Raw genomic sequence first — 22,363 nt, forward strand, 5'->3', positions numbered from 1 at the left:
ACAGTTCCTCCAGGGACTGGGAATGACTGGGGCACAGCACATTAGCAATGGTAATAGTTTTTTTTTTTTTGGTTTTTTTTTTTTGGTACCAGGGATTGAACTCAGGGGCACTCAACCACTGAGCAATATCACCAGCACTATTTTGTATTTTATTTTGAGAGACAGGGTCTCACTGAGTTGCTTAGCACCTTGCTTTTGCTGAGGCTGGCTTTGAACTTTTGATCCTCCTGCCTCAGCCTCAAAAGTCACTGGGATTACAGGCATGTGCCACCATGCCCAACTTGGAAATGATATTTTTATTTGAGAAGAGTTTAATTTCTTTTCAGTCTTTGATGTATAACTGATTAGTGTCACTTGCTACTTACCAGTCTAAAGAAGATACTCTCTGCCAGACCCCAAGTCTACAACCTGCTTTCCGCCCAAGGTGTGCTCTTGCCCCAGAATGCCATTTGCTGTGTATCCAGCAGCTGATTGAGACATGAATTCTCCTCTTTCCTTTTACTCCCACTCCATTCTTGGCATTCCAGTGTACCCTGGATTGAAGTTGAGGCTGCTGGTTATATGAAGGTTATATATCCATCAGGCTCAGCCAGAGAGGAAACCTTTTGTCAGAAGTTGGCCCAGATTTGTAGGGCCTAAAACCTATAAATTTTTTTGAGACCATCTTTAATGGGAAATAATATCTTTTTTTCCATTTATACAGAAATATACAAACATGTTGCATTGTCCCCCTCTCTGTGTCTTAAAAAGGGCCAGGCCCTGAAAGCTGAGGAGGTCTAAGCTGAATTTTCTTTAGTTTTAGAGTCAAATTGCCCCTGGGCCTTATATAGACTACAGTAGAATATACTTGGCGCACCCTTTCTGATCCCTTTCATGTAGATGGACAGAGCTGCTAAGACCCCTCCATGAGGTCTACAGCAATTAGAAGTCCCAGAAATTCAGGACAGTCTCTATTTGGATATTTTATCATGTATTAAATGATACATAATTTTAAAAATATTATACATATGTGTGTGTACACACACACACACACACACACACACACACACACACACATATATATATATATATATAATTTGTAACTGTGTAGATGGACACAATACCTCTATTTTATTTATTTATTTTTATGTGGTACTGAGGATCAAACCCAGTGCCTCCCACATGCTATGTCAGCGCTCTATCACTGAGCCACAAACCTAACCTTGATGCATTTTGTCTATTCAAAAAATTAGATAATTATGTTAAAAGACTGGAAATGCATAAAAAAGGGGAAAAAAGCAAGCAAAGCAAAATAAATAAAATCAAGCCCCAAATATAAGTATAAATAACAATGGAGCTGTTCCCTCTGTCCCTCTGGATGTTTTGCTTTCTATCTCAGAATGGAAAGAGCAAACTCAGGAAGGATGATAACAGCACCCAGCAGCTTCAGAGCACAGAAGAGTCTATCTGCTAAGAAAACAGCAGGAATCTTTAGAAGGAAGTTATCTTTCTGATTGGGTAGCAATAATTATGCTGCCAAGCAAACCTTATCTTCTAAGACTCACATTAGATAAGAAATAAACTTTACCTGGCAATTCTGTCATAATTTAAAATGTGAATATGTTGTAACTGACAATTTCCAGTTCAGGGAGTATCACGAGCATATAATGGATGTTGAGAAACTATATACAAAAACCCATCAGCATGGGATGAATTAAATAAACTACCACTCCTTCTCATAATGACGCTGTACTGTAATGAAAAACAGTAGTAAAAAGAAGGTAATTTTCCTTTTTGACTGTGTCTTTTGTAATAAGCATGTCTTTTATAATCAGAAAAATCAAGGAAGCCATTTTCATTTTACTCATTTAGATGAAATTTAGAATAGTAGTAAACAATATGACTTTGGGAACCCAATTGGCTGGGTTCAAATCCCAGTACCATCCCCTTGTTCAACCTTCAGAAAGTAGCTTGAAGCCTCTGTTCCTCAGGTTCTTCATCATTAAAAAGAATTTAATAACAATACCTATCTCATAAGGCTGCTGAAAGGATTAAATAAATCTATATAAATAAAATGCTTAGCTGAGCATGATGGCACATGCTTAAGGAAGACTGATGCAGGAGGATCAAAAGTTCAAGACCAGCAATTTAGCAAGGCTCTCAGCAACTTAGAGAGACCGTGTCTCAAAATAAAAAGCAAAAAGAGCTGGGATTGTAGCTCAGTACCCTTAGGTTCAATTTCTAGTGCCTTCATAAATAATGCTTAGAATCTACCTGGCACACAAGAGCTAATTGATATGTATTAGCTATTATTATTTCATTTTGGAAACACAAAAATTATTTAGTGATTTCTGTTTAGACTGTGTCAAAATGTCTCTGATGTCAAAACAACTGATTTAAATGTCAATAGTCAAAGGAAAAAGACTAAAAAAAAGGCAGGTTTAAATATTGGAAAGGAAGAGATAGCATAGAACTATTTGCAGATGATAGAATTGCCTACCTAAGAAACTTTAAGAGTTTCTGAAAAATTACCAGGACTTTGGCTAGGCATGGTGGCATAGGCCTATAATTCCAGTGACTTGGAAGTCTCTGTTTCAAAAAATAAAAAGGACTGGGAATATAGTTCAGTGGTAAAATGTCCCTAGGTTCAATATCTAGTATATACCAGGCCTAATAAGAAATATACACTATACACACACACACACAAAGACTAATAAGAAAATTCAGTAGAATAAAGGAATAAAAAAATTCTGAATTCAATAGTCTTTTAGAATACTAGCAATAAATAGTTAAGAAAATATAATAAAAAACAAAGTTCCAAATATACATCTTATATATGTATTCCAAGAATAATAAATTTCACAAGAAACATAAACTCTACAAAAAGAAAACCACAAAACTATGCTGAAAGACTTAAAAGACTTGACTCTCCCAGATAGAATAATTAAAACTATAAAAGATAAATTTATCTAATATTAAACCTAATACAATTGTAATGAAAGTTCTAATAGGGCTTCTTGTTATATACGTTTGTCAAGTTGATCCTTAAATTATTTAAAATAATAAGTACTCAAGAATATACAAGACAAATGTGAAAAATAAGATGAATGAGAGTAGCTTACTCTGTCAGATATCAAAATAACTGTAGAGATAATCAATAAAATGGGTTAGAGAATACAAACCCAGACCCAAGCAGAGCAGGGTTATTCAGGACACTGGTTAAGATAATTAGTGTGCGTACATAAAAATTTTAACTTAGATTTCAATGTTACACAGTACATAAAAATAAATTCCCAAAGTTGATCAAAAAATCTGATATTTAAAAAAAAGAAACTATTAAATATAGGGAAATATTCATAGAACCTTGGAATAAGTTTTGCCTTTCCAGTCAAGAGTTATAATCTATAATTCTTATGATCTGTTTTTAAAATACTCATATATACATATATCTAGATAGGTGCATATGGGAGTTGGGATTATAGTGGACTTTCATCATCTGTTTGGATTTTGGAGGTTTTAAAATTTTGTATGATTACTTTTGAAATAAAAAACAGGCTAACAAAAACCAGTGCTGTAATTTGTGTCTGTAATGATCACCTAAGTCCTGTGTGTTAAAAGCCTGGTCCCCAGAGTGGTACAGTTGGGAGGTGGAGAAAACTTTAAGTGGTAGGGTGTAGTGAGAAGTCTTCAGGTCATTGTGGGGCATGGTCTTGAAGGGATCCTAGCCCTTTCTTCCTCTCTTTCACTTTGGGCCCATGAGATGAGCAACTTTGCTCTGCCACATACTCTCTCCACCAGTAAGTATATGCCACCTTGCCACAGATCCAAAAGCAATAGGCTGTAGACTGAACCTCCAAAACAGCAGGCCAAAAGAAACATTTTCTCTATACAAGTTGATTATCTCATGTATTTCTTACAGTGATGGAAAGCTGACTAATACAAAAGGCAAACAAAAAGTATATCATGTACCCTGATGAAATATATGAAAACACTCTCAGAAGATACTGGCATAGGCACAGCAAGGTATATAAAATGCATCAAAATTTCTGGAGTATCAAAATTTGTCAGTCTTAAAGTTGTCACTACATGGATATAATTCTTGATGCACTTTAGATTGTGGGTGGTTCTCAAAATAATTCATTTAGAATTGGCCCAACATTCCAGAAAATATTGGACCAATCTACAGAGAAGTAAGATATGATCCAAAATCTAGGGTTTCCCTATCTTTATATTTTACTTTTGTTTTAGTGCCATGACAATGTGCTTTCATATTTAAACTGTGGTCAATAAAAGCCTTCAGTTGTCCAGTGAGGCTTCTGCTAGAAAATGAAGCAATGGTATTATTTTTCTATTCTTGCCACAACAAATTACCAGAAACACAATGGCTTAATTAAATCATTGCCCTATAGTTATCCGAAGTCTGAATTTGTATCTTGGCTAAAATCAAGGTGTCTGGTCCTTCCTGAAAGCTCTAAGGAAGAGTCTATTTCTTTGCTCATTCTGATTATTGGCAGAATTCAGTTCCTTGCAGTTTGGAACTGAGATTCCCATTTCCTTGTTGTCTGTCAGTTGAGGGCTGATACCAGTTTCTAGAAGTCCCTCTATTTCTTGGTTTATGGCCCCCTTCCTCCATCTTCAAAGCCAAGAACTCCAGGACAAATTCTCCTCACACTTCGAATCTCTCCTTCTTTTGTTTGCTCTCTTCTCTCACCAAAGATTATAAAGGTTCTCACTTTTAAGGACTCATATGATTAGATTGGGTCCACCTGGATAACCCAGGACACTCTTTCCATCTAATGGTCTGAAACCTTACACACATCTACAAAATCCTTTTTGCTATGGAAAATAAAATAATTATAGGTTCCAAGTATTAGAATGTGAATATATTTGATTGGAGGGCACATTATTCTAGGGGTTAGTAGTAGAATAAGTGCTTTGAAACCAAACCTCAGGGTTCAGAATTCTGGTTCTATCACTTATTAAACAGGTTTAATTTCCTAATATTTATAATAATGACCTCGACCTCATCTGTGTTAGCTTCCCATTGCTATGACAAAATACCTGAGATAATCAACTCACAAGGAGGAAAGGTTTATTTTGACTCATGATTTTAGAGGTTTCAGTCTACGGTCAGTTGCCTCTACTACCTTTGGGCCTATGGTGAAACGAAGCCACTCCCCTCACAGCAGCCAGGAAGCAAAGAGAAAAATACAGGAAAGACCCATGGTCCCAATATCCCTTCAAAGGCACACCCCCAATGACTAAGCTTCTTTCCATGGGGCCCTACCTCCTAAAGATTCCATGACCTCCCAGACCTCCTAATAGCACCACAGACTAGGGACTAAGCCTTCAATGTCCTTCAATCTTTTGAAGGACATTCAAGATCCAAACTAGGGCTGGGGATGTAACTCAGTGGTACTGTGCTTGCCTAGCATGTGTAAGGCCCTGGTTTCAATCCCCAGCACCCTGACCCCAACACACACAATGCAAACTATAGCATCATCCAACTATCATAATTATATAACAAGCACATTTAGCAGGATACCTAACATGTATTTAAACTTAAATGAGGAAACCTTTTTTTAATATTTACTTTTTTGTAGTTTTACACAATAACTTTTATTTATTTATTTATTTATGGTGCTGAAGATCAAACCCAGGACCTTGCATGTGTGAGGCAAGCGCTCTACCGCTGAGCCATAACCCCAGCACTGCCCCCCCGCCCCGAAACTTTTCTTATCTCAGATTTCATATTGCTATTTGCAATCCAGGGCTGCAGTCTGTTAAGATAGTGTTTAATCTTGATTCTGTGATCTTCAGTATTATAACTTCCTTTAGATTTGTGGTATCTTCCTCCTGATAAACATGCTTGCTCTTTCATCTCAGTCATAAAGTTAGGCAAAGTTAAGCTGTGATTTCAATATCACTGGAAACAGCTCCCATCTGTGAAACCAACTTCATGGAAGAGATCCTGACTTATATGGGTGAGGTGCTGAGAATAAAAAGAAAAAAAATATGAAATTTTCTGCTCCTGTTGAGCTTTTAGGCTAATACCTATTTCACACATGAGAAAAAAAATAGGGTCACTGTGATGATCCCCTACTCTAGGCCACTCATTTTGGGTTCAAATGGATAAACTAGATTAATAAGGGAGATATTAACATCCCTATTTTATGAATGAACAAACAAGTGATGTTCAGACCATTTTAAAGGACTTGCTCAGGTTCATATTTCTAACAAGAACAGAGTAAGGACACAAATCTAGGATTTCTGAGTCTAAGTCATATGCTCCTTCCTCCTCAGTACTCTTTCTTCTAAGGATATGAAAACCAATATGGAAAACAGCTTCCTATGCATATTCTAAAACTGGAGTGGGGTCTGCACTGACAAACAGTTCTGCTCACCACATCTCAGACCCTAAAAAGCACCAGAGGGTAGGTGATTAAATGGTGGAAGACATTCTGGGGCTTTGATGAAAGAGGATCAATTTAATGATAATAAACAAGGAAGAAGAAGAGGAGGAGTAAGAGAAAGAGGAGGAGAAGGGGGTAGAGGTGAGAATGAAGTGAGTAGTGGGAAGGAGGAGGAAGAGATGGAGGGGAGGAGAGGAAAGGAAATTGGGACTCTTCAGCCCAGAAATATTATAGTTGAGGAAAAAAAAATCTAACAAACCCAGACTGACAGACAGAACTAAGATTAACAGGGATTATAACTTTTTAAACTTCTATCAAAGGACTTCTTCATAGAATAGAAAACACATTGATCAAATTCTACTTCCACAAAGTAGTGCTGGCCAAAAATATCCAGGTAGGCAGTGAGTTCCTAGGAGAAAAAAATAATAAATTGATTCATTAGGAATTAAATTGTTTTACCATATGTAGTCTTCGAAAGGGTTATGACCAAGGGGTTATCATGTCAAATAAGCCATAGATGTGGCCTACATAATATTAAAATCCAACATTGTGACTGAAAAACTCTATATTCATTAAAAAATATCTATATAATATATCCTGGTTTTATAAGGGATCTCCATTTACTACTGCCATGACCTTCATGGCAGTTAATTCAGGAAACTGGAAGAAGGGTGATGGGGCATTAGAAAAGACAGATACACAAGGAGAGAAAAAGCTTGGGCTTTTGCACTTTGGTGGAGTGTAATGAACATGAGCCAGCTCAGGACATTTATTATAAGTTTTATGATTAAAAATGTTATCATGAGAAAGTTTCTTCAAAGCCAAGCGGAACCAAGGTCATAAGTGAGCAATGCGATTATGATGATCAGCTTGTGCCCATAACTTTCTACAGTCATCCCCAGCAGTTGGTGTCCAAACCTCAAGGTCAAGAACTAAATAGCTCTGTGCCTAGCACAGAACCTCCTATTGGGTGTCACCATAGCAACTGGGTGGTTTCCACCTGTGCCTTTGCACCAAGAGTTCCCAGGAGAGGCATCAATTGTTACAGGACAGTTCAAGAACCATAAGTCAGTCACAGCTCCTGACATGCTACAAACTATGTATACAATTTTAATAAAAGTTCTATAATAAATTTCCCTTAAACCTACTAGTTAAAATGAGTATTAACTTTGCCTGCCTTTAAAATTTAAGAGAAAAAAGAAAAAGAATTTAGGAGGACTTTTAGTGATTATATGAATGAGGCTTAAAGGCTTAAAAGAAACAAAAAATGGTCCAGGTAGGTTGTTAATAATTTGAATCTTCAATTTGTTTTTTAGTCCCTAAGCTATATTAGTTTTTAATCTATAAAATCCATGTGTATTGCTGAAAAAAAAATCTCATTTGACCATGGGTTTTCAATGGCAATGAATGGGTTCTGGCACCTGACATTTTCTTTCAAAATGTCAACCCCAAGGTAATATGGAGGGTCTCTGGAATGGAAGCTCCCTTAACCCTTCTGGAAATTTGTATTGAGCATCACCAAAAGTACTTTTCTATATAGTTTCACTATGAGATACATTAAGTATTATTATAGTTCTTATTTCATCAAAAGGAATCTAAGGCTTCAAACTTACCTTAACTTTTAAGTTAAGGTAGATGGGGGTAGGATGTAGATTGGGTTGCTTGCAAAGGGAAAGGCAATCATAGTGCTGGCATACTGGGCTAGCACAGTTCATTCATAGCAGAGCAAGCCAGGTCTTACAAGTCCTAATTACACAATGTTCTACTATCCAAGTTACTGGGAATTAATTTTTACTCATTCCAAACAAACTGAATATAATTCTGTCCTTTTTGCACATTATCTTGGGATACATGTAACTGTGCTCTAACCCATTAAGTCCCAAGTTTTCAATTCTGTATTTGAATGAAATGGCACAGGTGCATTAAAATAGGCTAGAAATTATAATATAGTTTATATTAGTATATCAATTAATATTATACTAGGACATTGGGACAAGAGTGTGTCAACTGAAAAAGACCATTCTGTGATATATCTAGTCACCTGTCTAACCAGCACAGAGGTGAGAATCTTCGGAAGCTGGCAAGATATGCACATGACCAAAATAGGAATTTGGGTTGCTATAGTATTATTTCATTATAGATAGTAGATAGTAAGCTATCTACTATTTAATGGAGTCATTTTTTAAATGCCTATGTCACTTATCATCACCTAATGGCCAATGTCGATGAAATTTGCTTGTGACCACTAATGCTCAATTGAGCTTTATCTCAAAGTCACATGACTGGGGGTCGAAGAGAGAATCAAAGTTCTAACTATTGTGGTTAGGGTCTTGAGTTAGAATATGGAATACCTTTGACATTTCTTCAAGCTCTGAATGGCTAGTCCTTAAAGAGCACAGTGTTTAGGAAATCCAAACTCAACACCCCAGTGTGCCAGCACTATGGATGTTTCCCCCTTTGTAGCAACCCAACCTATAATCCTGTCCCCATCCACCTTACCCACAACCTGAATAAGAAGGTTGGTGTCATTTAGGAATTCTATGGGGAAAACCACTGCTGCTTAACAAACCTCAGCATGCTTCCCATATGCTGGTCGAAGTTCCCCTCTAGATTTATACTAGCTTTGGGGATCCTCACATGAGCACTTTTCATGATGCAAGGTACTGGCAGGCAGCCTGATCCTTTATTTAGTGTTACTACAAAAAGAAACTGACTAAATAATTATTAAATTGATCAATTTAAGAAACCTATCTAATTCATTAAGAATAAAAAGTTTACTCTGGAGTTTTTACCTATTTTATCTAAATAATTTCAATAGCCCCTTTCCATATAATAACTGCTGAACCAGATAAATAATATCATCATCAAACAGAATTGAATTCTAGAACCAATCATTCCATCTAAGCTAAACTCTACATCATACAGATGGGGAACTAGACCTAGGAACTGAGCTGCCCGTGACCAAATGGAATTGATGACAGGGATGACACAATCCAAGTATTGTCCCTCACAGTCTCTGCCCTTTCCCCTACATAGTCACATCTTCAATGGGGAAGCGTTGTGACCCATCACACACCTCTGGGTTACAGCTCCATCCAATGTGTCAAAACTGGTGACAAGTTTGAAGATGGAACTCCAAGATGTTTTCCCTATGCATTTTCAGTGTCTTGCTCTACAATTTATAAACCACATGGTATTCATTCACATATAATGGTAGTAATTCTCCAAAGCAGTAATTCTTCCTCAGAAACATAAAAATAACCTGTTTTATTGATTCTGAGACTAGTGTTTGGAGCAGAAACTGTAGAGGACCAAAAGTAGTTATTACACAGGAGGTACAACAGGTATGGAGTTACTTTAGTTTTTTTGGTCAATTGGTAGAAATTTTGGCGCAAATCAATGATCACATTAGGCCTTTGTAAAACAAGCTTGGATGTTTTGATAAAAGTTCTGTAAATGTTATAATAGTCTAGGAAGAAAAGTTCTGCTAAGTTTGAGGCCATAGATATTGGTTATCAATTCTCTCAAATATCTTCTAGTAGGCAGAAACCACCTCAGGCTTTATTGTATATATTATACAGGCACATAAAAACAAAAATGCACTAGCCATCTCATTTTAGATTTTAAAAATACTCCTAAAGGCTTCTGAAGAGTTTGTAATGCATTACACACTTTTTTAAATCCATGGTTATCCATATAAACCAGTCTCTTATTGAATTCTTAAGATTTTTAATGCATGCATGTATATTGGAATATGGCTCAAAGTCTACATGAACTGGGTAGTCTGGATAAAACAGTCCCTGTATTTTTCAAGAAATATCTTGTTCATGAATATGGTCTCCTACAGGCTGAGGCCCAATGCCTGACAGTAGCTCTGAAGTAGTCAGAGGAGTCCCAGCAGAACCTAAACTGAGCAGTCAGAGATTTGTTGTGGTTTAGGAATACAGAGAAACTCTAGTTTCTACTCACAAATCATTCCCTCACCCTCTAATTTCTTTCCTAACTGTTCATTGTGCATAAGACCCTGCTGGTTGGCCCTCTTCCCTGGCTACAATTCTTTTGTTTCAGAGTCTGGGGTGACAGAAAGTAGGAATAGTCAGTCACCACAGCAATACAACCATAAACCAGACTTAGAATCACATCTGTAGGTACAGAAGTGAACTAATACAGATTTACCCTATACACCTTCCTCAATGTTACTCATCAACTACATTAAAGCTCTGAAGCACTGCATGGGTCCATTTAAATTAATGGATTCTTGGTTTAGGTTGTTACTTTAAAAATTATTACTGTAGAAAAATTCACATAAAATTACCATTTTAAAGCATACAATTCAACAGCATTTAGTACACTCAGTGTGTACTAAACAAATACAAAAACAAGGTGAGATTTAGGCAACTAGAATTAAAATATACGGATGATCAAACTCGTTTATGCTTAAGGTAGTTTCTACATGCTAAATCCTAATTCAGGGTCTCTTTAGTTCTACCCCGTGTATGTTCTTCACTGTAAGAGCAGTTCCTCAAGATAGCAAAATGGCTATAGCAATCTCAGGCCTCACCTTACAGATCTCTACCTTAGGGAGAGCATCTTCTCATCCTGGGCTTATCATTTTGTTTGTGTGGTGTGGAGGAAGGAACCCAGGGCAACCTGCATTCATCATGGACACACCCCTAGACTCACCCCAACCACTCTTCAACAAATGTGCTAGGCATCACTATTTGATCAACCTAGGTTACCAGTTCAACACACAGATTATCCTGTTTAAGGCAATGGTTCCCAGCCCAATCTGATATTTTTATGCTCAAATAATATTCCTACAGAATTTAACTACAAACATAAATTTGAAGAAAAAACAAATACCTTAGTTGATAATATCAGGGAGAAATAAACTTGCATGGCTACAATAGAAGACAAAGAGATGCGAGAATTTTCATTTTCAAGTGAAAATTGACCCTGTTTATTGTAATAGCAACTCCAATACCACTTCAATGAAAGTTTTCCAAAATGGTGAACCTTGAAACATGTTCCAAACTAAATAATCCTTTTTCCTTGATTTAAACAGTAGTTGTATTGCTAGAACATTCGATGTACTACATGTTAAAATCATACAAAAGGACTGTGAGTACAGCTGTGGTACAGCACGTCTAGCATGCATGAGGTCTTGGGTTCAATCTTTCAAGCAACAAAAAATCCAGAAGTATTTTGTTTGTATATACAAAATAGGTTCTAGGATCAGATCATTAGGTTCTTTACTTATATGAATATCTGATGGGATATTCGAAAGTCATGAAAGACAAGGGAAAATTTTTCTTCCTGGTCTTTGCCCATCAATGTTGAGTGTCTTCCTAACACTATAAAAGAAAAAAAGAAAGAAAATCCTTACAAACTATCAAAAAGCTTCCTCCACCTCCAGAGGCAGCACATCTATTAAGAGGTACTTGGCCAGAAGCAAGAGTCAATCAGGCTCCCTCAAATCTTGATTTCTTCTACAAAATGGAAGAATAGAATAGCTGCAATAGTTGAAGAACTAACAATATCCACCACAATTAACTTCATTTGTAAATTAAAACAGAATTTCAAGTGTTCTTTCATACCTTTATGTTGAAGCCTATTTTGCTAGTGACGTACATTATATTTATTCAAAACTTAATGTAATTTACACCTTTTTAAGAAGGTCACTTACAAAACATACTGGTTTGGTTTTTGTACTGATTTAACATAGGGGTGCTTTACTAATGAACTACATCCCCATAAACACCCTCCCCCCAACTTTCTGGAGACAGGTTCTTGTGAAATTGCTGAGGCTGGCCTCAAATTTGCGATCCTCCAGCTTTATCCTCCCTGACTGCTGGGATTATAGGTGTGCGCCACCATTCCTGGCAAAATTCATTGTTCTAATCAATATTTGAATCTATTTGGTTTAAAGTTCCAGGAAGAAACAAGGATACTATGGATTCAATATCTACTAGACTTAAAATCCCAAATAACTTCTTTGGCTTAAACAGGAATCATGTTTGTACAATTCACTTACATTTTGGCTGACACAGGAAATGAGAGTAGAAACAAAAGCCCAAGAATGTAATTTTTTTTTCACCTAACAACTTGATTTATAAGGCTTCACTCTATGAATAGATCTGGAGTACTATGAATAATAATTAAAAAAAACTACTTGTCATGTGGACCCTCAATGGACTAAAAGTTTCCTGAGCCAAACAGCCATATGACAAAAACTAATTGTCATCCCCCACCCCGCTTCTTAGTTCTGTTCTGGAAAACAGAACAGGAACAGATAACCAAATCATACTAGGATGCTGGAAAGATTCATGTCAGCTGGAGTTGCAAATATTTTATTTTGTGGGGTACCATCCTCATCAGCAGAGGCTTTTAAAGTGCAGCTCATATTCTAACTCAGTATGGCAGATTTATTATCAGATATGTAATAATATTTGGATATGGAGATGGGATTTTAATATTAAAAAAAAAATTCCAAGCTAGCACTTTTTTAAAACAGCTCTAAAATCTGCTCTTTCACTTTCTTCTAAAAGCAGAAAGATAGCACAAGAAGGAATGCTGTTATCAAGGCCAAAGACAAAGGGTGTGTTCACAAAGCAAATTCCATTCACAGCAGAGATGCCCAAGTAAACTATCTGAAAGACATTAGGGACAGCAGCAGTACAGGGCTTACACACCAGCACACATATCAGAGCAAGGTCCAACCTACCAACTATTTATTTGTAAGGAATTCACTTGTCATTTTGCTGGGAAGATCATATCTAAAAGTCAATGCCACTTAAAGCAAATCTAAATTCAATAAGCCCTGCCAATATCCACAGGTTTATTTCCTAGACTCCTAGGCACAAAAAATCTCTTTAAAACTTATAACCTGTATTATATTTCAGAAGCAGGGAAGAGAAGTCAACTATTACACAGATCTCTACAAGTTTAACCTTTTAAAATTAAGATATTTCAATTTTGCAACAAAAGCCAAAAAAAAAAAAAAAGCATTAGAAAAAACACTTGGTTTACTGTAAACTTAGTTATTAAACTGGCAATGAACAAGAAACACACATTACCTGGTATCATACATGTACAGTTCACACACAAGTACCTTTGGTCTAACTTACTGGTTCCATGATAAAGGCCAAAAATATTTCTAGACTGAATTTAAATTTTTTCTAGATCTTTAAAGGGTTAATTAAAGGGACACTGAAGGATCAATTGTCACCAAAATCCAAGTGAGAAACAAATGATAATGTGTATTTAGTTTCCTAAACTTTCTATTTATCAGCTCTTAAATTTAAAAAAAAAATTCAGTTGTAGATGGACACATTATTTTATTTTTATGTGGTGCTGAGGATTGAACCCAATGCCTAATGCATGAGAGGAAAGCACCCTACCACTGAGCTACAACCCCAGGACTGGCTCTTAAATTTTTAAAAACTCTTGCCTCATTTTAAAAAGACTTAAGATTTTTTATGTTAAAGTTAGAAACAAAAATTTCATATGAAGACCTAAATGGAACTTTTGTTTTCAAACTTGTCTCAAGATGATGACAAAACTGCTATTTCCAACTCTGGACTTCATAGTTGTTATAAATAAGTGAAACATGTTCTCCCTTCTTTAAAGATGAAAACAAAACGACTACATCAAGTTTTCTATTATTAAAAAGCCATGAACTCAATAACAAGTGTGATGTGGTCTTTTAATACCAAGTTTAGTCCTTAAATCTTACTTGCCTACATATGAGATTTGAAAAAAGAGAAAGAAACAGATTCAGTGGGAGAATGTTTAATAAATGGTGTTGAGACAAATAGCTATCTGTTTCAATTAAAAATAAAATTAGATCCTTAAATCTTGCACCATATATAAAAATACATATATTATGATGGATCAAAGAGTAAAAAATAAAAATGCAAATACCCAAAATTCTACACACAATTTTAGGGGGCTATAGTCTCTCTAAAGCCCACCCATGGATCCCAGACTATTATATAGAAGAGGAATTGTTAACTAATTAATTTCTATTAAAATCTCAAACCAAACATTAGATGCATCTTCAAGATCAAATCACATGCAACAAATGAAGATAACACATTAACTCATTGTTATAACTTTATAAAATCTCCAAACGGAACTAGAAACAGAAGCATGTCAATACAAATGAACAATGACTGAAAAAAAAATACACCAATTTAAATAAGTTTGAGTGCAGACTGTACAAGTGTATCCATGTCTATTATCTGTTAGCCTTTTAGAAATATAAAATCAGCTAAATCTGTAGTACTTAAAGGTCAACATGTGCAATGGTATTCTCAAACTTGATTAAAATAATAAATACAAGTCATGTTTAATATGAGTAACTGCAACATACTTAAACATCTAAACATATCATAGGAATTCTATATTAAAATGCAATACTTTCACCTGCATTAGTCTCATACACAATGGAAAAATACTTGCAGATAATTAGCATTAAGAATGCAAATATATTTTTACTGTGGAAGAAAAATTATAGTAATAAGGTTAGAAATCATATATTTGCATAATCTACAATGATGCTGTAGACAGTCTACATTATGATATTCTATCCTGAAATGAAAAACAGTATTTCAGTTTACAACAAATTTACTCAAGGCAAAATATTTTATTACAGAACAAGATTTTAAAGTAAGCAAGGCAACATTAGATCAACCAGTTTTTTTTTTTAATGAAGTGTAGTTTTAAAACTGTAATAAAGATGAACATAAATTCTAACATGCTCTTCTCTTCTTATAAATGGGATGATGTAGAAAAACAAAGCTTCAAAGTATATGGATTGGATCCATCTGTAAAAATTTAAAAACCAAAGTTAATTCAATATCACATCTTGAATTAGCAGAGAAAATAAAGAAGGAAGATTTGTACTTGCTCACATTTACTAAAGCTCCATGAGGGACTGTACTTTGTTCATGGCTACATTCTTACTGTTCCAAGCATTAAGAAGGCACTGAATTCTTTTTTAGTAAATTAAAAGCTAAATATTCACAAGACACTTCAGAGGATAAAAAGATTAATAATTGTTACTGTTTCCAAGGAGTTAACAATCCATACAATATCTTGAATATCTCATGTAACTTTAAAACATTGTTAAAACTTTCTATCAAAAATTAAGCCTGACTTACTATTTAAATAAAAAATGAGAGGAGGTATTTCTCTTATTTTTAACTTATTAAGGAAATTTTCAAATATACATGAAAATATATATCAGTTCCATAAATTTACCACGTAGCTTCAATAACTGACAACATTTGGCAGTATTATTTCATCTACCTACCCCTCACTTGCACTTTTGGGGGCAGGCTATTTTTAAATACTACAAATATATATTTATTATTTATGTTTATAAAATATAAATATATATTTATATTTCAGTTTTTTATAGACCTTTATATAATTTATTTATATGCAGTGCTGTGGATCAAACCCAGTGCTTCACACATGCTAGGCAAGTGCTCTACTGCTAAGCCATAACCCCAGCCCCTTAAAAATATCTTAACATACATTATTCTACCCACAAACCCTTCAGTGTGTATTGTTTTTCATGTGTCTGTTGTTTTGTGGTAGGGTCTCACTATACATATATATAGTCTAGGCTGGTCTCTTAACTCGTAAGTTCAAGTGATGCTCCCATTTCAAGACTCACGATGGAATTACAGATGTGTGCCACCATGCCCAGAAGCATGTAATGTTTTTCCTTAACTACCATTCATTACTATACCTAGTAATTTAATTTTCCCTGTTATTTTATTTTTTGATTTTATTATTTTTTTAAATACACAACTTTTATTTTTAAGAAGTGAAATTTTAATACCCTTTTTAGACCCAGGATCAAAGTAAATTATACAGCACACAGTTTCAAAGTTAAATTTAAATCTTTTTTTTTTTTTTTTTTTTTTTGTGATGCTGGATCCAACCCATGACCCTGTGCATGTGAGGCAAGCACTCTGCCAACTAAGCTACATCCCCAGCCCTTTAAATATTCTTTACATGGCACCATTATGTTGACAATAAACAAAGAGAATGACAGTTTCACATGAAACAAATTAAAATAATGGAATTGGAAGACCATTTTTTTCATCTATCATACTGATAAAATCCAATGGGTATTTTCACAGGCCACAGGTGTTAATGTACACAGGTACAGCCTTTCTAAAGAGCAACCTAGCAACATTTTATCAAAAATATAAACTTTAGGGGCTGGGGATGTAGCTTAGTGGTAGAGTGCTTGCCTAACATGTGCAAGGTCCTAGGCTCCATCCCCAGCACTGCCAAAAAGTAATAATAATATTCCAAACTATCATTCATGGTTTATGTTTCATTATCATTCATATGTTTATGCTCTTATGAGGATTATCAAAATATAAATTTTAATGTCCACATTAAAAAAGTGTTCTATAAATACACATTTAAAAGTGTCACTATAGCCAGGAGTAGTGGTGCACACCTGTAATCCCAGGGCTTGGGAAACTGAGGCAGGAGAATCACGAGTTCAAAGCCAGCCTAAGCAAAAGAGAGGTTCTAAGCAACTCAGTGAGACCCTGTCTCTAAATAAAAATACAAAATAGAGCTGGGGGTGTGGCTCAGTGGTCAAGTGCCCCCGAGTTCAATCCCCAGTGCAAATAAAAAAAAAAAATGTCACTGCAAACACTCTTATTACCAACAGAAATAAATCTGCTTGTTTCACCAGAGTTTTTGTCAGTGAGAGATGGGCAAAATAAAATGTGGTACATGTCTATGAATAGCTATGCTGAAAATGTTTTTAAAAATTTAAAAAGCAGCATTGTATGTGCCAATAAAGAAGTAGCTCTAAGACATATTACATGAAAACAGCAAAGCATAGAAAAGTTATGTATAGAAGAACTATGTAAATTTTTTAAAAGTAAGATGTTATATGCTGAAGAGGTAGAAGAAGGAGACCAAAAAAGGATGGAGGTTTAAAAAGCTTTAACTTTCATTTTGCACCTTTATGTACTGACTTTTCTAACATTACATTACTTTCATTCAAAACGATCAACATGGATATGGAAGGCAGTCTCCCTGATGGTCCCAATGATCCCTACCTCACGGTATTCATACCCTTATATAGTCTCCTCCTAAATTGCACCATGGTCTGTGTGACCCAAAAGAATGCAAAATCAAATGATGGCAGGTCACTTTCAGCATGCAATTATTAAAAACAAAAACAAAAAACATCCAGAAAAACAAAACAAAAAACCCATACGTTTCTCTTATCTCTCTTTAATCACTCACTCTGAGGGAAAGGAGCTACCAAAAATAGGCCAATTATGGCTTCAATGGACCTGCAAACACGAGTGAGCATAGAAGTGAATTTTTCAGCCCTTGTCAAGCCTTGAAATGACTGAAGACACTGACCTCCATTGTTGTCAATGTCACCTCCATTGACAACAATGGAGGTCAAGAGGATAGGAGCTATTCCCATATTTAACCATGAGACAAGTATCCAGGTGAAATAAAGCCAGATTATTAACCTCAGAAAATTAAGATAATATGTCTGCTGTTTTAAGCTGCTAAATTTTATGGTCATTTGTTGTACAGCAAGAAATAAATAAAACAGGGTTTAGTTGTGGGATTCTATGCCCCCGCCCCCTTTTACCTTATTTGTAGTTTCTCTGTTTTTAAGGGGGGAAAAAAAACAAGCAAACAACAACATGGGATGGGGTAGTACGCATACATAATACCATCTACAAGGTCCTGGGTCTACTCCTTAGCACTGGGGAGCCAAAGGGCGCAGCAGATCAAACAACCCATTAAAAACATCTACTAAGTATTACTTTAAAACTACTGGAGGGCTGGGGTTGTAGCTCAATGGTAGAGCACTTGCCTCGCATGCGGGAGGCCCTGGGTTTGGTCCCCAGCACCCCATAAAAATAAAGATTAAAAAAACAAACAAACAAAAAACTGGAGATATACCTCAGTTGGAAGAGTGCTTGCCTTGCATACAAGGCCCTGGGTTCAATCCCCAGCACCACAAAAAAAAATAAACAAAAAAAAACTACTGTCAATGTTTCTGAAGGTAATTCCCAATAAATAATTAGGATACACACACATATAAAGGAACGTACTTACTTGGGACTCTTATCTGGTAGTGATTAAGTGCAGTAAGGGCTTCTACTGCATCAGTTTTGCATTCCCATTCCAACAGCCCAGAAAGTGTTTTGGCAGAAGCTTAAATAAAAAAGGAACACAAATCCAGTTGTTATTTTCTCGTCATCAATTTATCCAGAAAACTTTAAAAGAAGGAATGTTCACTTACGTTTTGCATCAAACACTTTATATTTGATGAATGTAAGAACTTCATGGTCATTACACAACTGCCAAAGAAAGGTAAAATTTCATTAAAAATATGACCAGAATAATAACCCCCCTTTTGTGAGTTACCTAATTGCTCTGTAATTATTCTTTTCTTTTTTTTTTGTCTCTAAAGTCTTTATTCATTAAATCATCAGACTTTTATGACAACAATGGAGGTCAAGAGGATAGGAGCTACTCCCGTATTTAACCAATAAAGCAGCAGTGGAATCCAAGTTTGGGTAGGGAGCCCCTCCCCCCCTTTAAAAAAATAATAAAATTCTATAAACTGTGTAAATAACTTTTTTTTGGGGGGGGGTACTGGGGATTGAATTCAGGGGCACTCAACTACTGAGCCACATCCCCAGCCTTATTTTGTATTTTATTCATGCTATACACTAAAACCACAGATTTGTTAATTGAAATATATATTATCCGAGTTGACTAGGATTTATCTAGTACCTAAGGTAGGGAAGAGAGTTACAGAAAATGTTTCCAAAGTATTTCTACAATAGGGACGAAGTTAAGAATGTATAAAATGTTATGGGTGAGATTTAAGGTCATGATAAAATAACTTTCTGAATGCAGGAGTAAGAGTATCCCCTTTTAATTCTAACTTACAAAAAGACTGAATCACAAATTAATAAAAGACTTAATCACAAATTCCTAATGGATCCCAGAAGAGTATAAAGGCCAAAGAATAAACTATATGCCAAATACCTCCCCAAAAAAGAAAAGAGACTTTAAAGTGAGGCTAAAATATGATATAAATTTAATGCCAGGAAATGGCAACATTCTACACATTTGCATTTCAGTGCCTACCTTTGTGAAGGTCTCTTCTGTGACACACAATGGAACATTATAATAATGCAGCACACATGAGGGTGGTTGGATAATATTCTTAGAAGCTTGGCCAGCACTTGTAAAGCGATTATTTTTGCTCATTGCAAAATCTTTGTAGCTACTTGTACCATCCTCCAGCTCAAATATCTGACTTGGAACAACTGAATGTTGTTTAGATACACTGAAGATTGGAAAGGAAAAAGATACATAATATACCTTGTTAGATAAAAAGCAACAGGCAGTATCAAAATGCTTGTATGTACAGCTATTTAAATATAGTACTATTTAAATATAGTCTTTGCTTGGTAGCCAGAGAATTGGTTCCAGAACCCCTCAAGGATAACAAAACCTGAGCATGCTCAAGTCCCCTATATAAAAGATGGTGTTTGCATATAACCTATGAACATCCATGTATTTTAAATCATCTCTAGATTACTAATACAGCATAAATAGTTGTTAGACTATATTTAGAGAATAATATTTTTTAAAACAATCTGTATACATTCAGTGTAGACACAATTTTTTCCCCAGATATTTTCAATCTGTGATTGGCCAAATTAGTGGATACAAAATTGTATTAAAATCTCTCTTATAGTTTAGGCACCAATTTGGAAAGAAAATCTATTGATATACTTTCATATTAGGTAACTAACAAAAAAACTTGCCTATTTTAACATGTTCTTTCATGATCACAAAACTAAAAATTAGGTATTGTAAACAGAATATGAATTATATAACCCTAAACTTGTCTAAAAGGATGTTACCACTGCTGATAGTTTCATATGTGCTCTCTAAAATATTCTAAAGTTGAAATAAGTGTCTCTAATAAAAGACAAGAATTTTTTAAAAAATTATCACTTAAGATAAATAATTACCAAACATTAAGTCTTTTCCCAAATAATTTGACATTATTAAGGTGTGTGACAGCTCTTTCTACAGCATACTCATCACCCATTTCTACCAGTGCTGTGCCAGGAATAGTCTTCATAAATTTTACCTGTAAATACAAAAATCCAAAAAGTGTCCATTTAATTTCCTTTTACATAAAAGAATTTTAAAAAGATAGTATGATTTAACTGGTTAACCATTCAGCCATGAGACACCCTTAACTTTTATCAAAATCCAATAAAGTTGAAAACTGTAATTCTACTGTATAGCACAGTGAAGAGCACAGTCTTATTTATTAATTCTGTGATTTGGGAACAATTCACTTAACTTGTTTGAACCACAAACTGTCCTGTAAAATTAACATAATGGTAATATCAAGAACTCATTCTACACTCATCAATATTTATTCATTCAACAAATATCAATGTGTTCTTATAAGTACATTGCTAGGTACTGGCAATTTAATGGTGAACACAATCTTCTTGAACCTACAATCTTCTTGAACCTAACAGTCTAGTAGGTAGATCACAAATTTCAAAGCAAATAATAACTACGAACTATACAGAGTTCTGTTAAGGTAATAAACAAGATGCTATAAAATATAAAATGGTCAATAGGAATTGCAACATAAGAGCAGTTTAAAAAACAAATAGTATACTTGATTGAATTTTCATAACATCTTGGGCAGAGATCATACGTATCTCTCGGTATTCCAATTTTAGTATTTAATGTTGTAAAAACTGGGTGAAAGAAAATGTGATAAATATTTCAGCATAATGCCTAGTCCTTAAGAAGTCCCTAAATAATTAAGTACCACTAACATACATGATACCTTGAAAATACTTCTTTCTTACATGTCTACCTCAAGGGAATACTGAGAACCTATTTATAAGACATATCCAATTATCAGATTTATTTCCATTAGTTTATTAATGTTAATGTGACATAGTGTCTTTACACTACATCTGTACTTAGAAAAAATTTAGTAGCAATATTTTTCAGCTTATTTGAAATCATTCTTCTTGTGGACAAAATTCTCCCTTGATTTAATCCAATTATATACAAAAAAATCTAATAGTGACTAAGTGTATATACTTCTTATAGTGGTAAATCTCCCCAAAAGTCAGGAAAAATTAACTATATCTAGGTCTTTAAAGGATTATGATACCTTGAGTATAATGTGTAATAATGTATCATTTTAATTTTAAAAATGTTTGAGGAGATGTGGAGTAAAAGATATTAGAACTGTCCAATAACATGCAGAAAAACTTATTAAAGATGTAGATAAAACTGCTTGAGTATGGTTGTCTACATAGCTGAAAAGCACAAACAGAAAAATAGTACTGTAATAAAATATAAAATACACATTAAGCCCATGGAAACATGCAGTTCCTAAACTTTAAAACAACCTGGTCTAAGATAAATGTCTGTGAAAAAAAAAATCTAATCTATTCTCCCCAATGTTATTAAATCTACCCCGTTATATAAGCAGTTATATAAGCAGAAATATCCCATGTGCTGTCCCTCAGACCAAATGTGGAATTTTCTTTCTCTTCTATTTTTTAATATAATTAAATAATGAAGGAAACTGTTGTTTCAGAATTCAGAAGAGTTCCTTCCAGATCAAGGAGACTTGAGAATTAGTGAACTAAAAATAAAAACTAAAGAGTACCAACTTTTCAAGTCATGCTCTCCTCCCACACACTTGTGACTCACACGCTTGTATTCTCTTTTCATTGTGAAAAGAACATTTAAAAAAAGAACAGACGGAAAACAGCATTACTATAGTATTAAAACATTCTATCAGAGTAGGTCAGTTTCCAATACTGATGGAGCACAATGTTCCCTGGAAGATACTCATACCATTGTTTAGGAAGTACATAAACCTT

The 22,363-nt window shown here is 34.8% G+C and overlaps 1 protein-coding gene across 1 annotated transcript in view; it reads right to left on the reverse strand.

Annotated features, from left to right (window-relative positions):
- Positions 1 to 11,322: 11,322 nt before the first annotated feature.
- HNRNPLL (heterogeneous nuclear ribonucleoprotein L like) overlaps positions 11,323 to 22,363 on the reverse strand; it is a 39,293-nt gene continuing 28,252 nt past the window's right edge. The window contains exons 9-13 of the mRNA XM_081264355.1: positions 20,462 to 20,583; positions 19,566 to 19,767; positions 18,709 to 18,766; positions 18,522 to 18,620; positions 11,323 to 15,220 (exon numbers count right to left, since the gene is read on the reverse strand). Coding sequence (XP_081120481.1) covers positions 15,165 to 15,220; positions 18,522 to 18,620; positions 18,709 to 18,766; positions 19,566 to 19,767; positions 20,462 to 20,583 — 537 coding nt within the window. The 3' untranslated portion in view covers positions 11,323 to 15,164. The remainder of the gene's footprint in view (positions 15,221 to 18,521; positions 18,621 to 18,708; positions 18,767 to 19,565; positions 19,768 to 20,461; positions 20,584 to 22,363) is intronic.

The sequence above is a fragment of the Spermophilus citellus genome (genome assembly GCF_964194105.1).
Source record: "Spermophilus citellus genome assembly, chromosome: 13".
Taxonomy (NCBI): domain Eukaryota; kingdom Metazoa; phylum Chordata; class Mammalia; order Rodentia; family Sciuridae; genus Spermophilus; species Spermophilus citellus.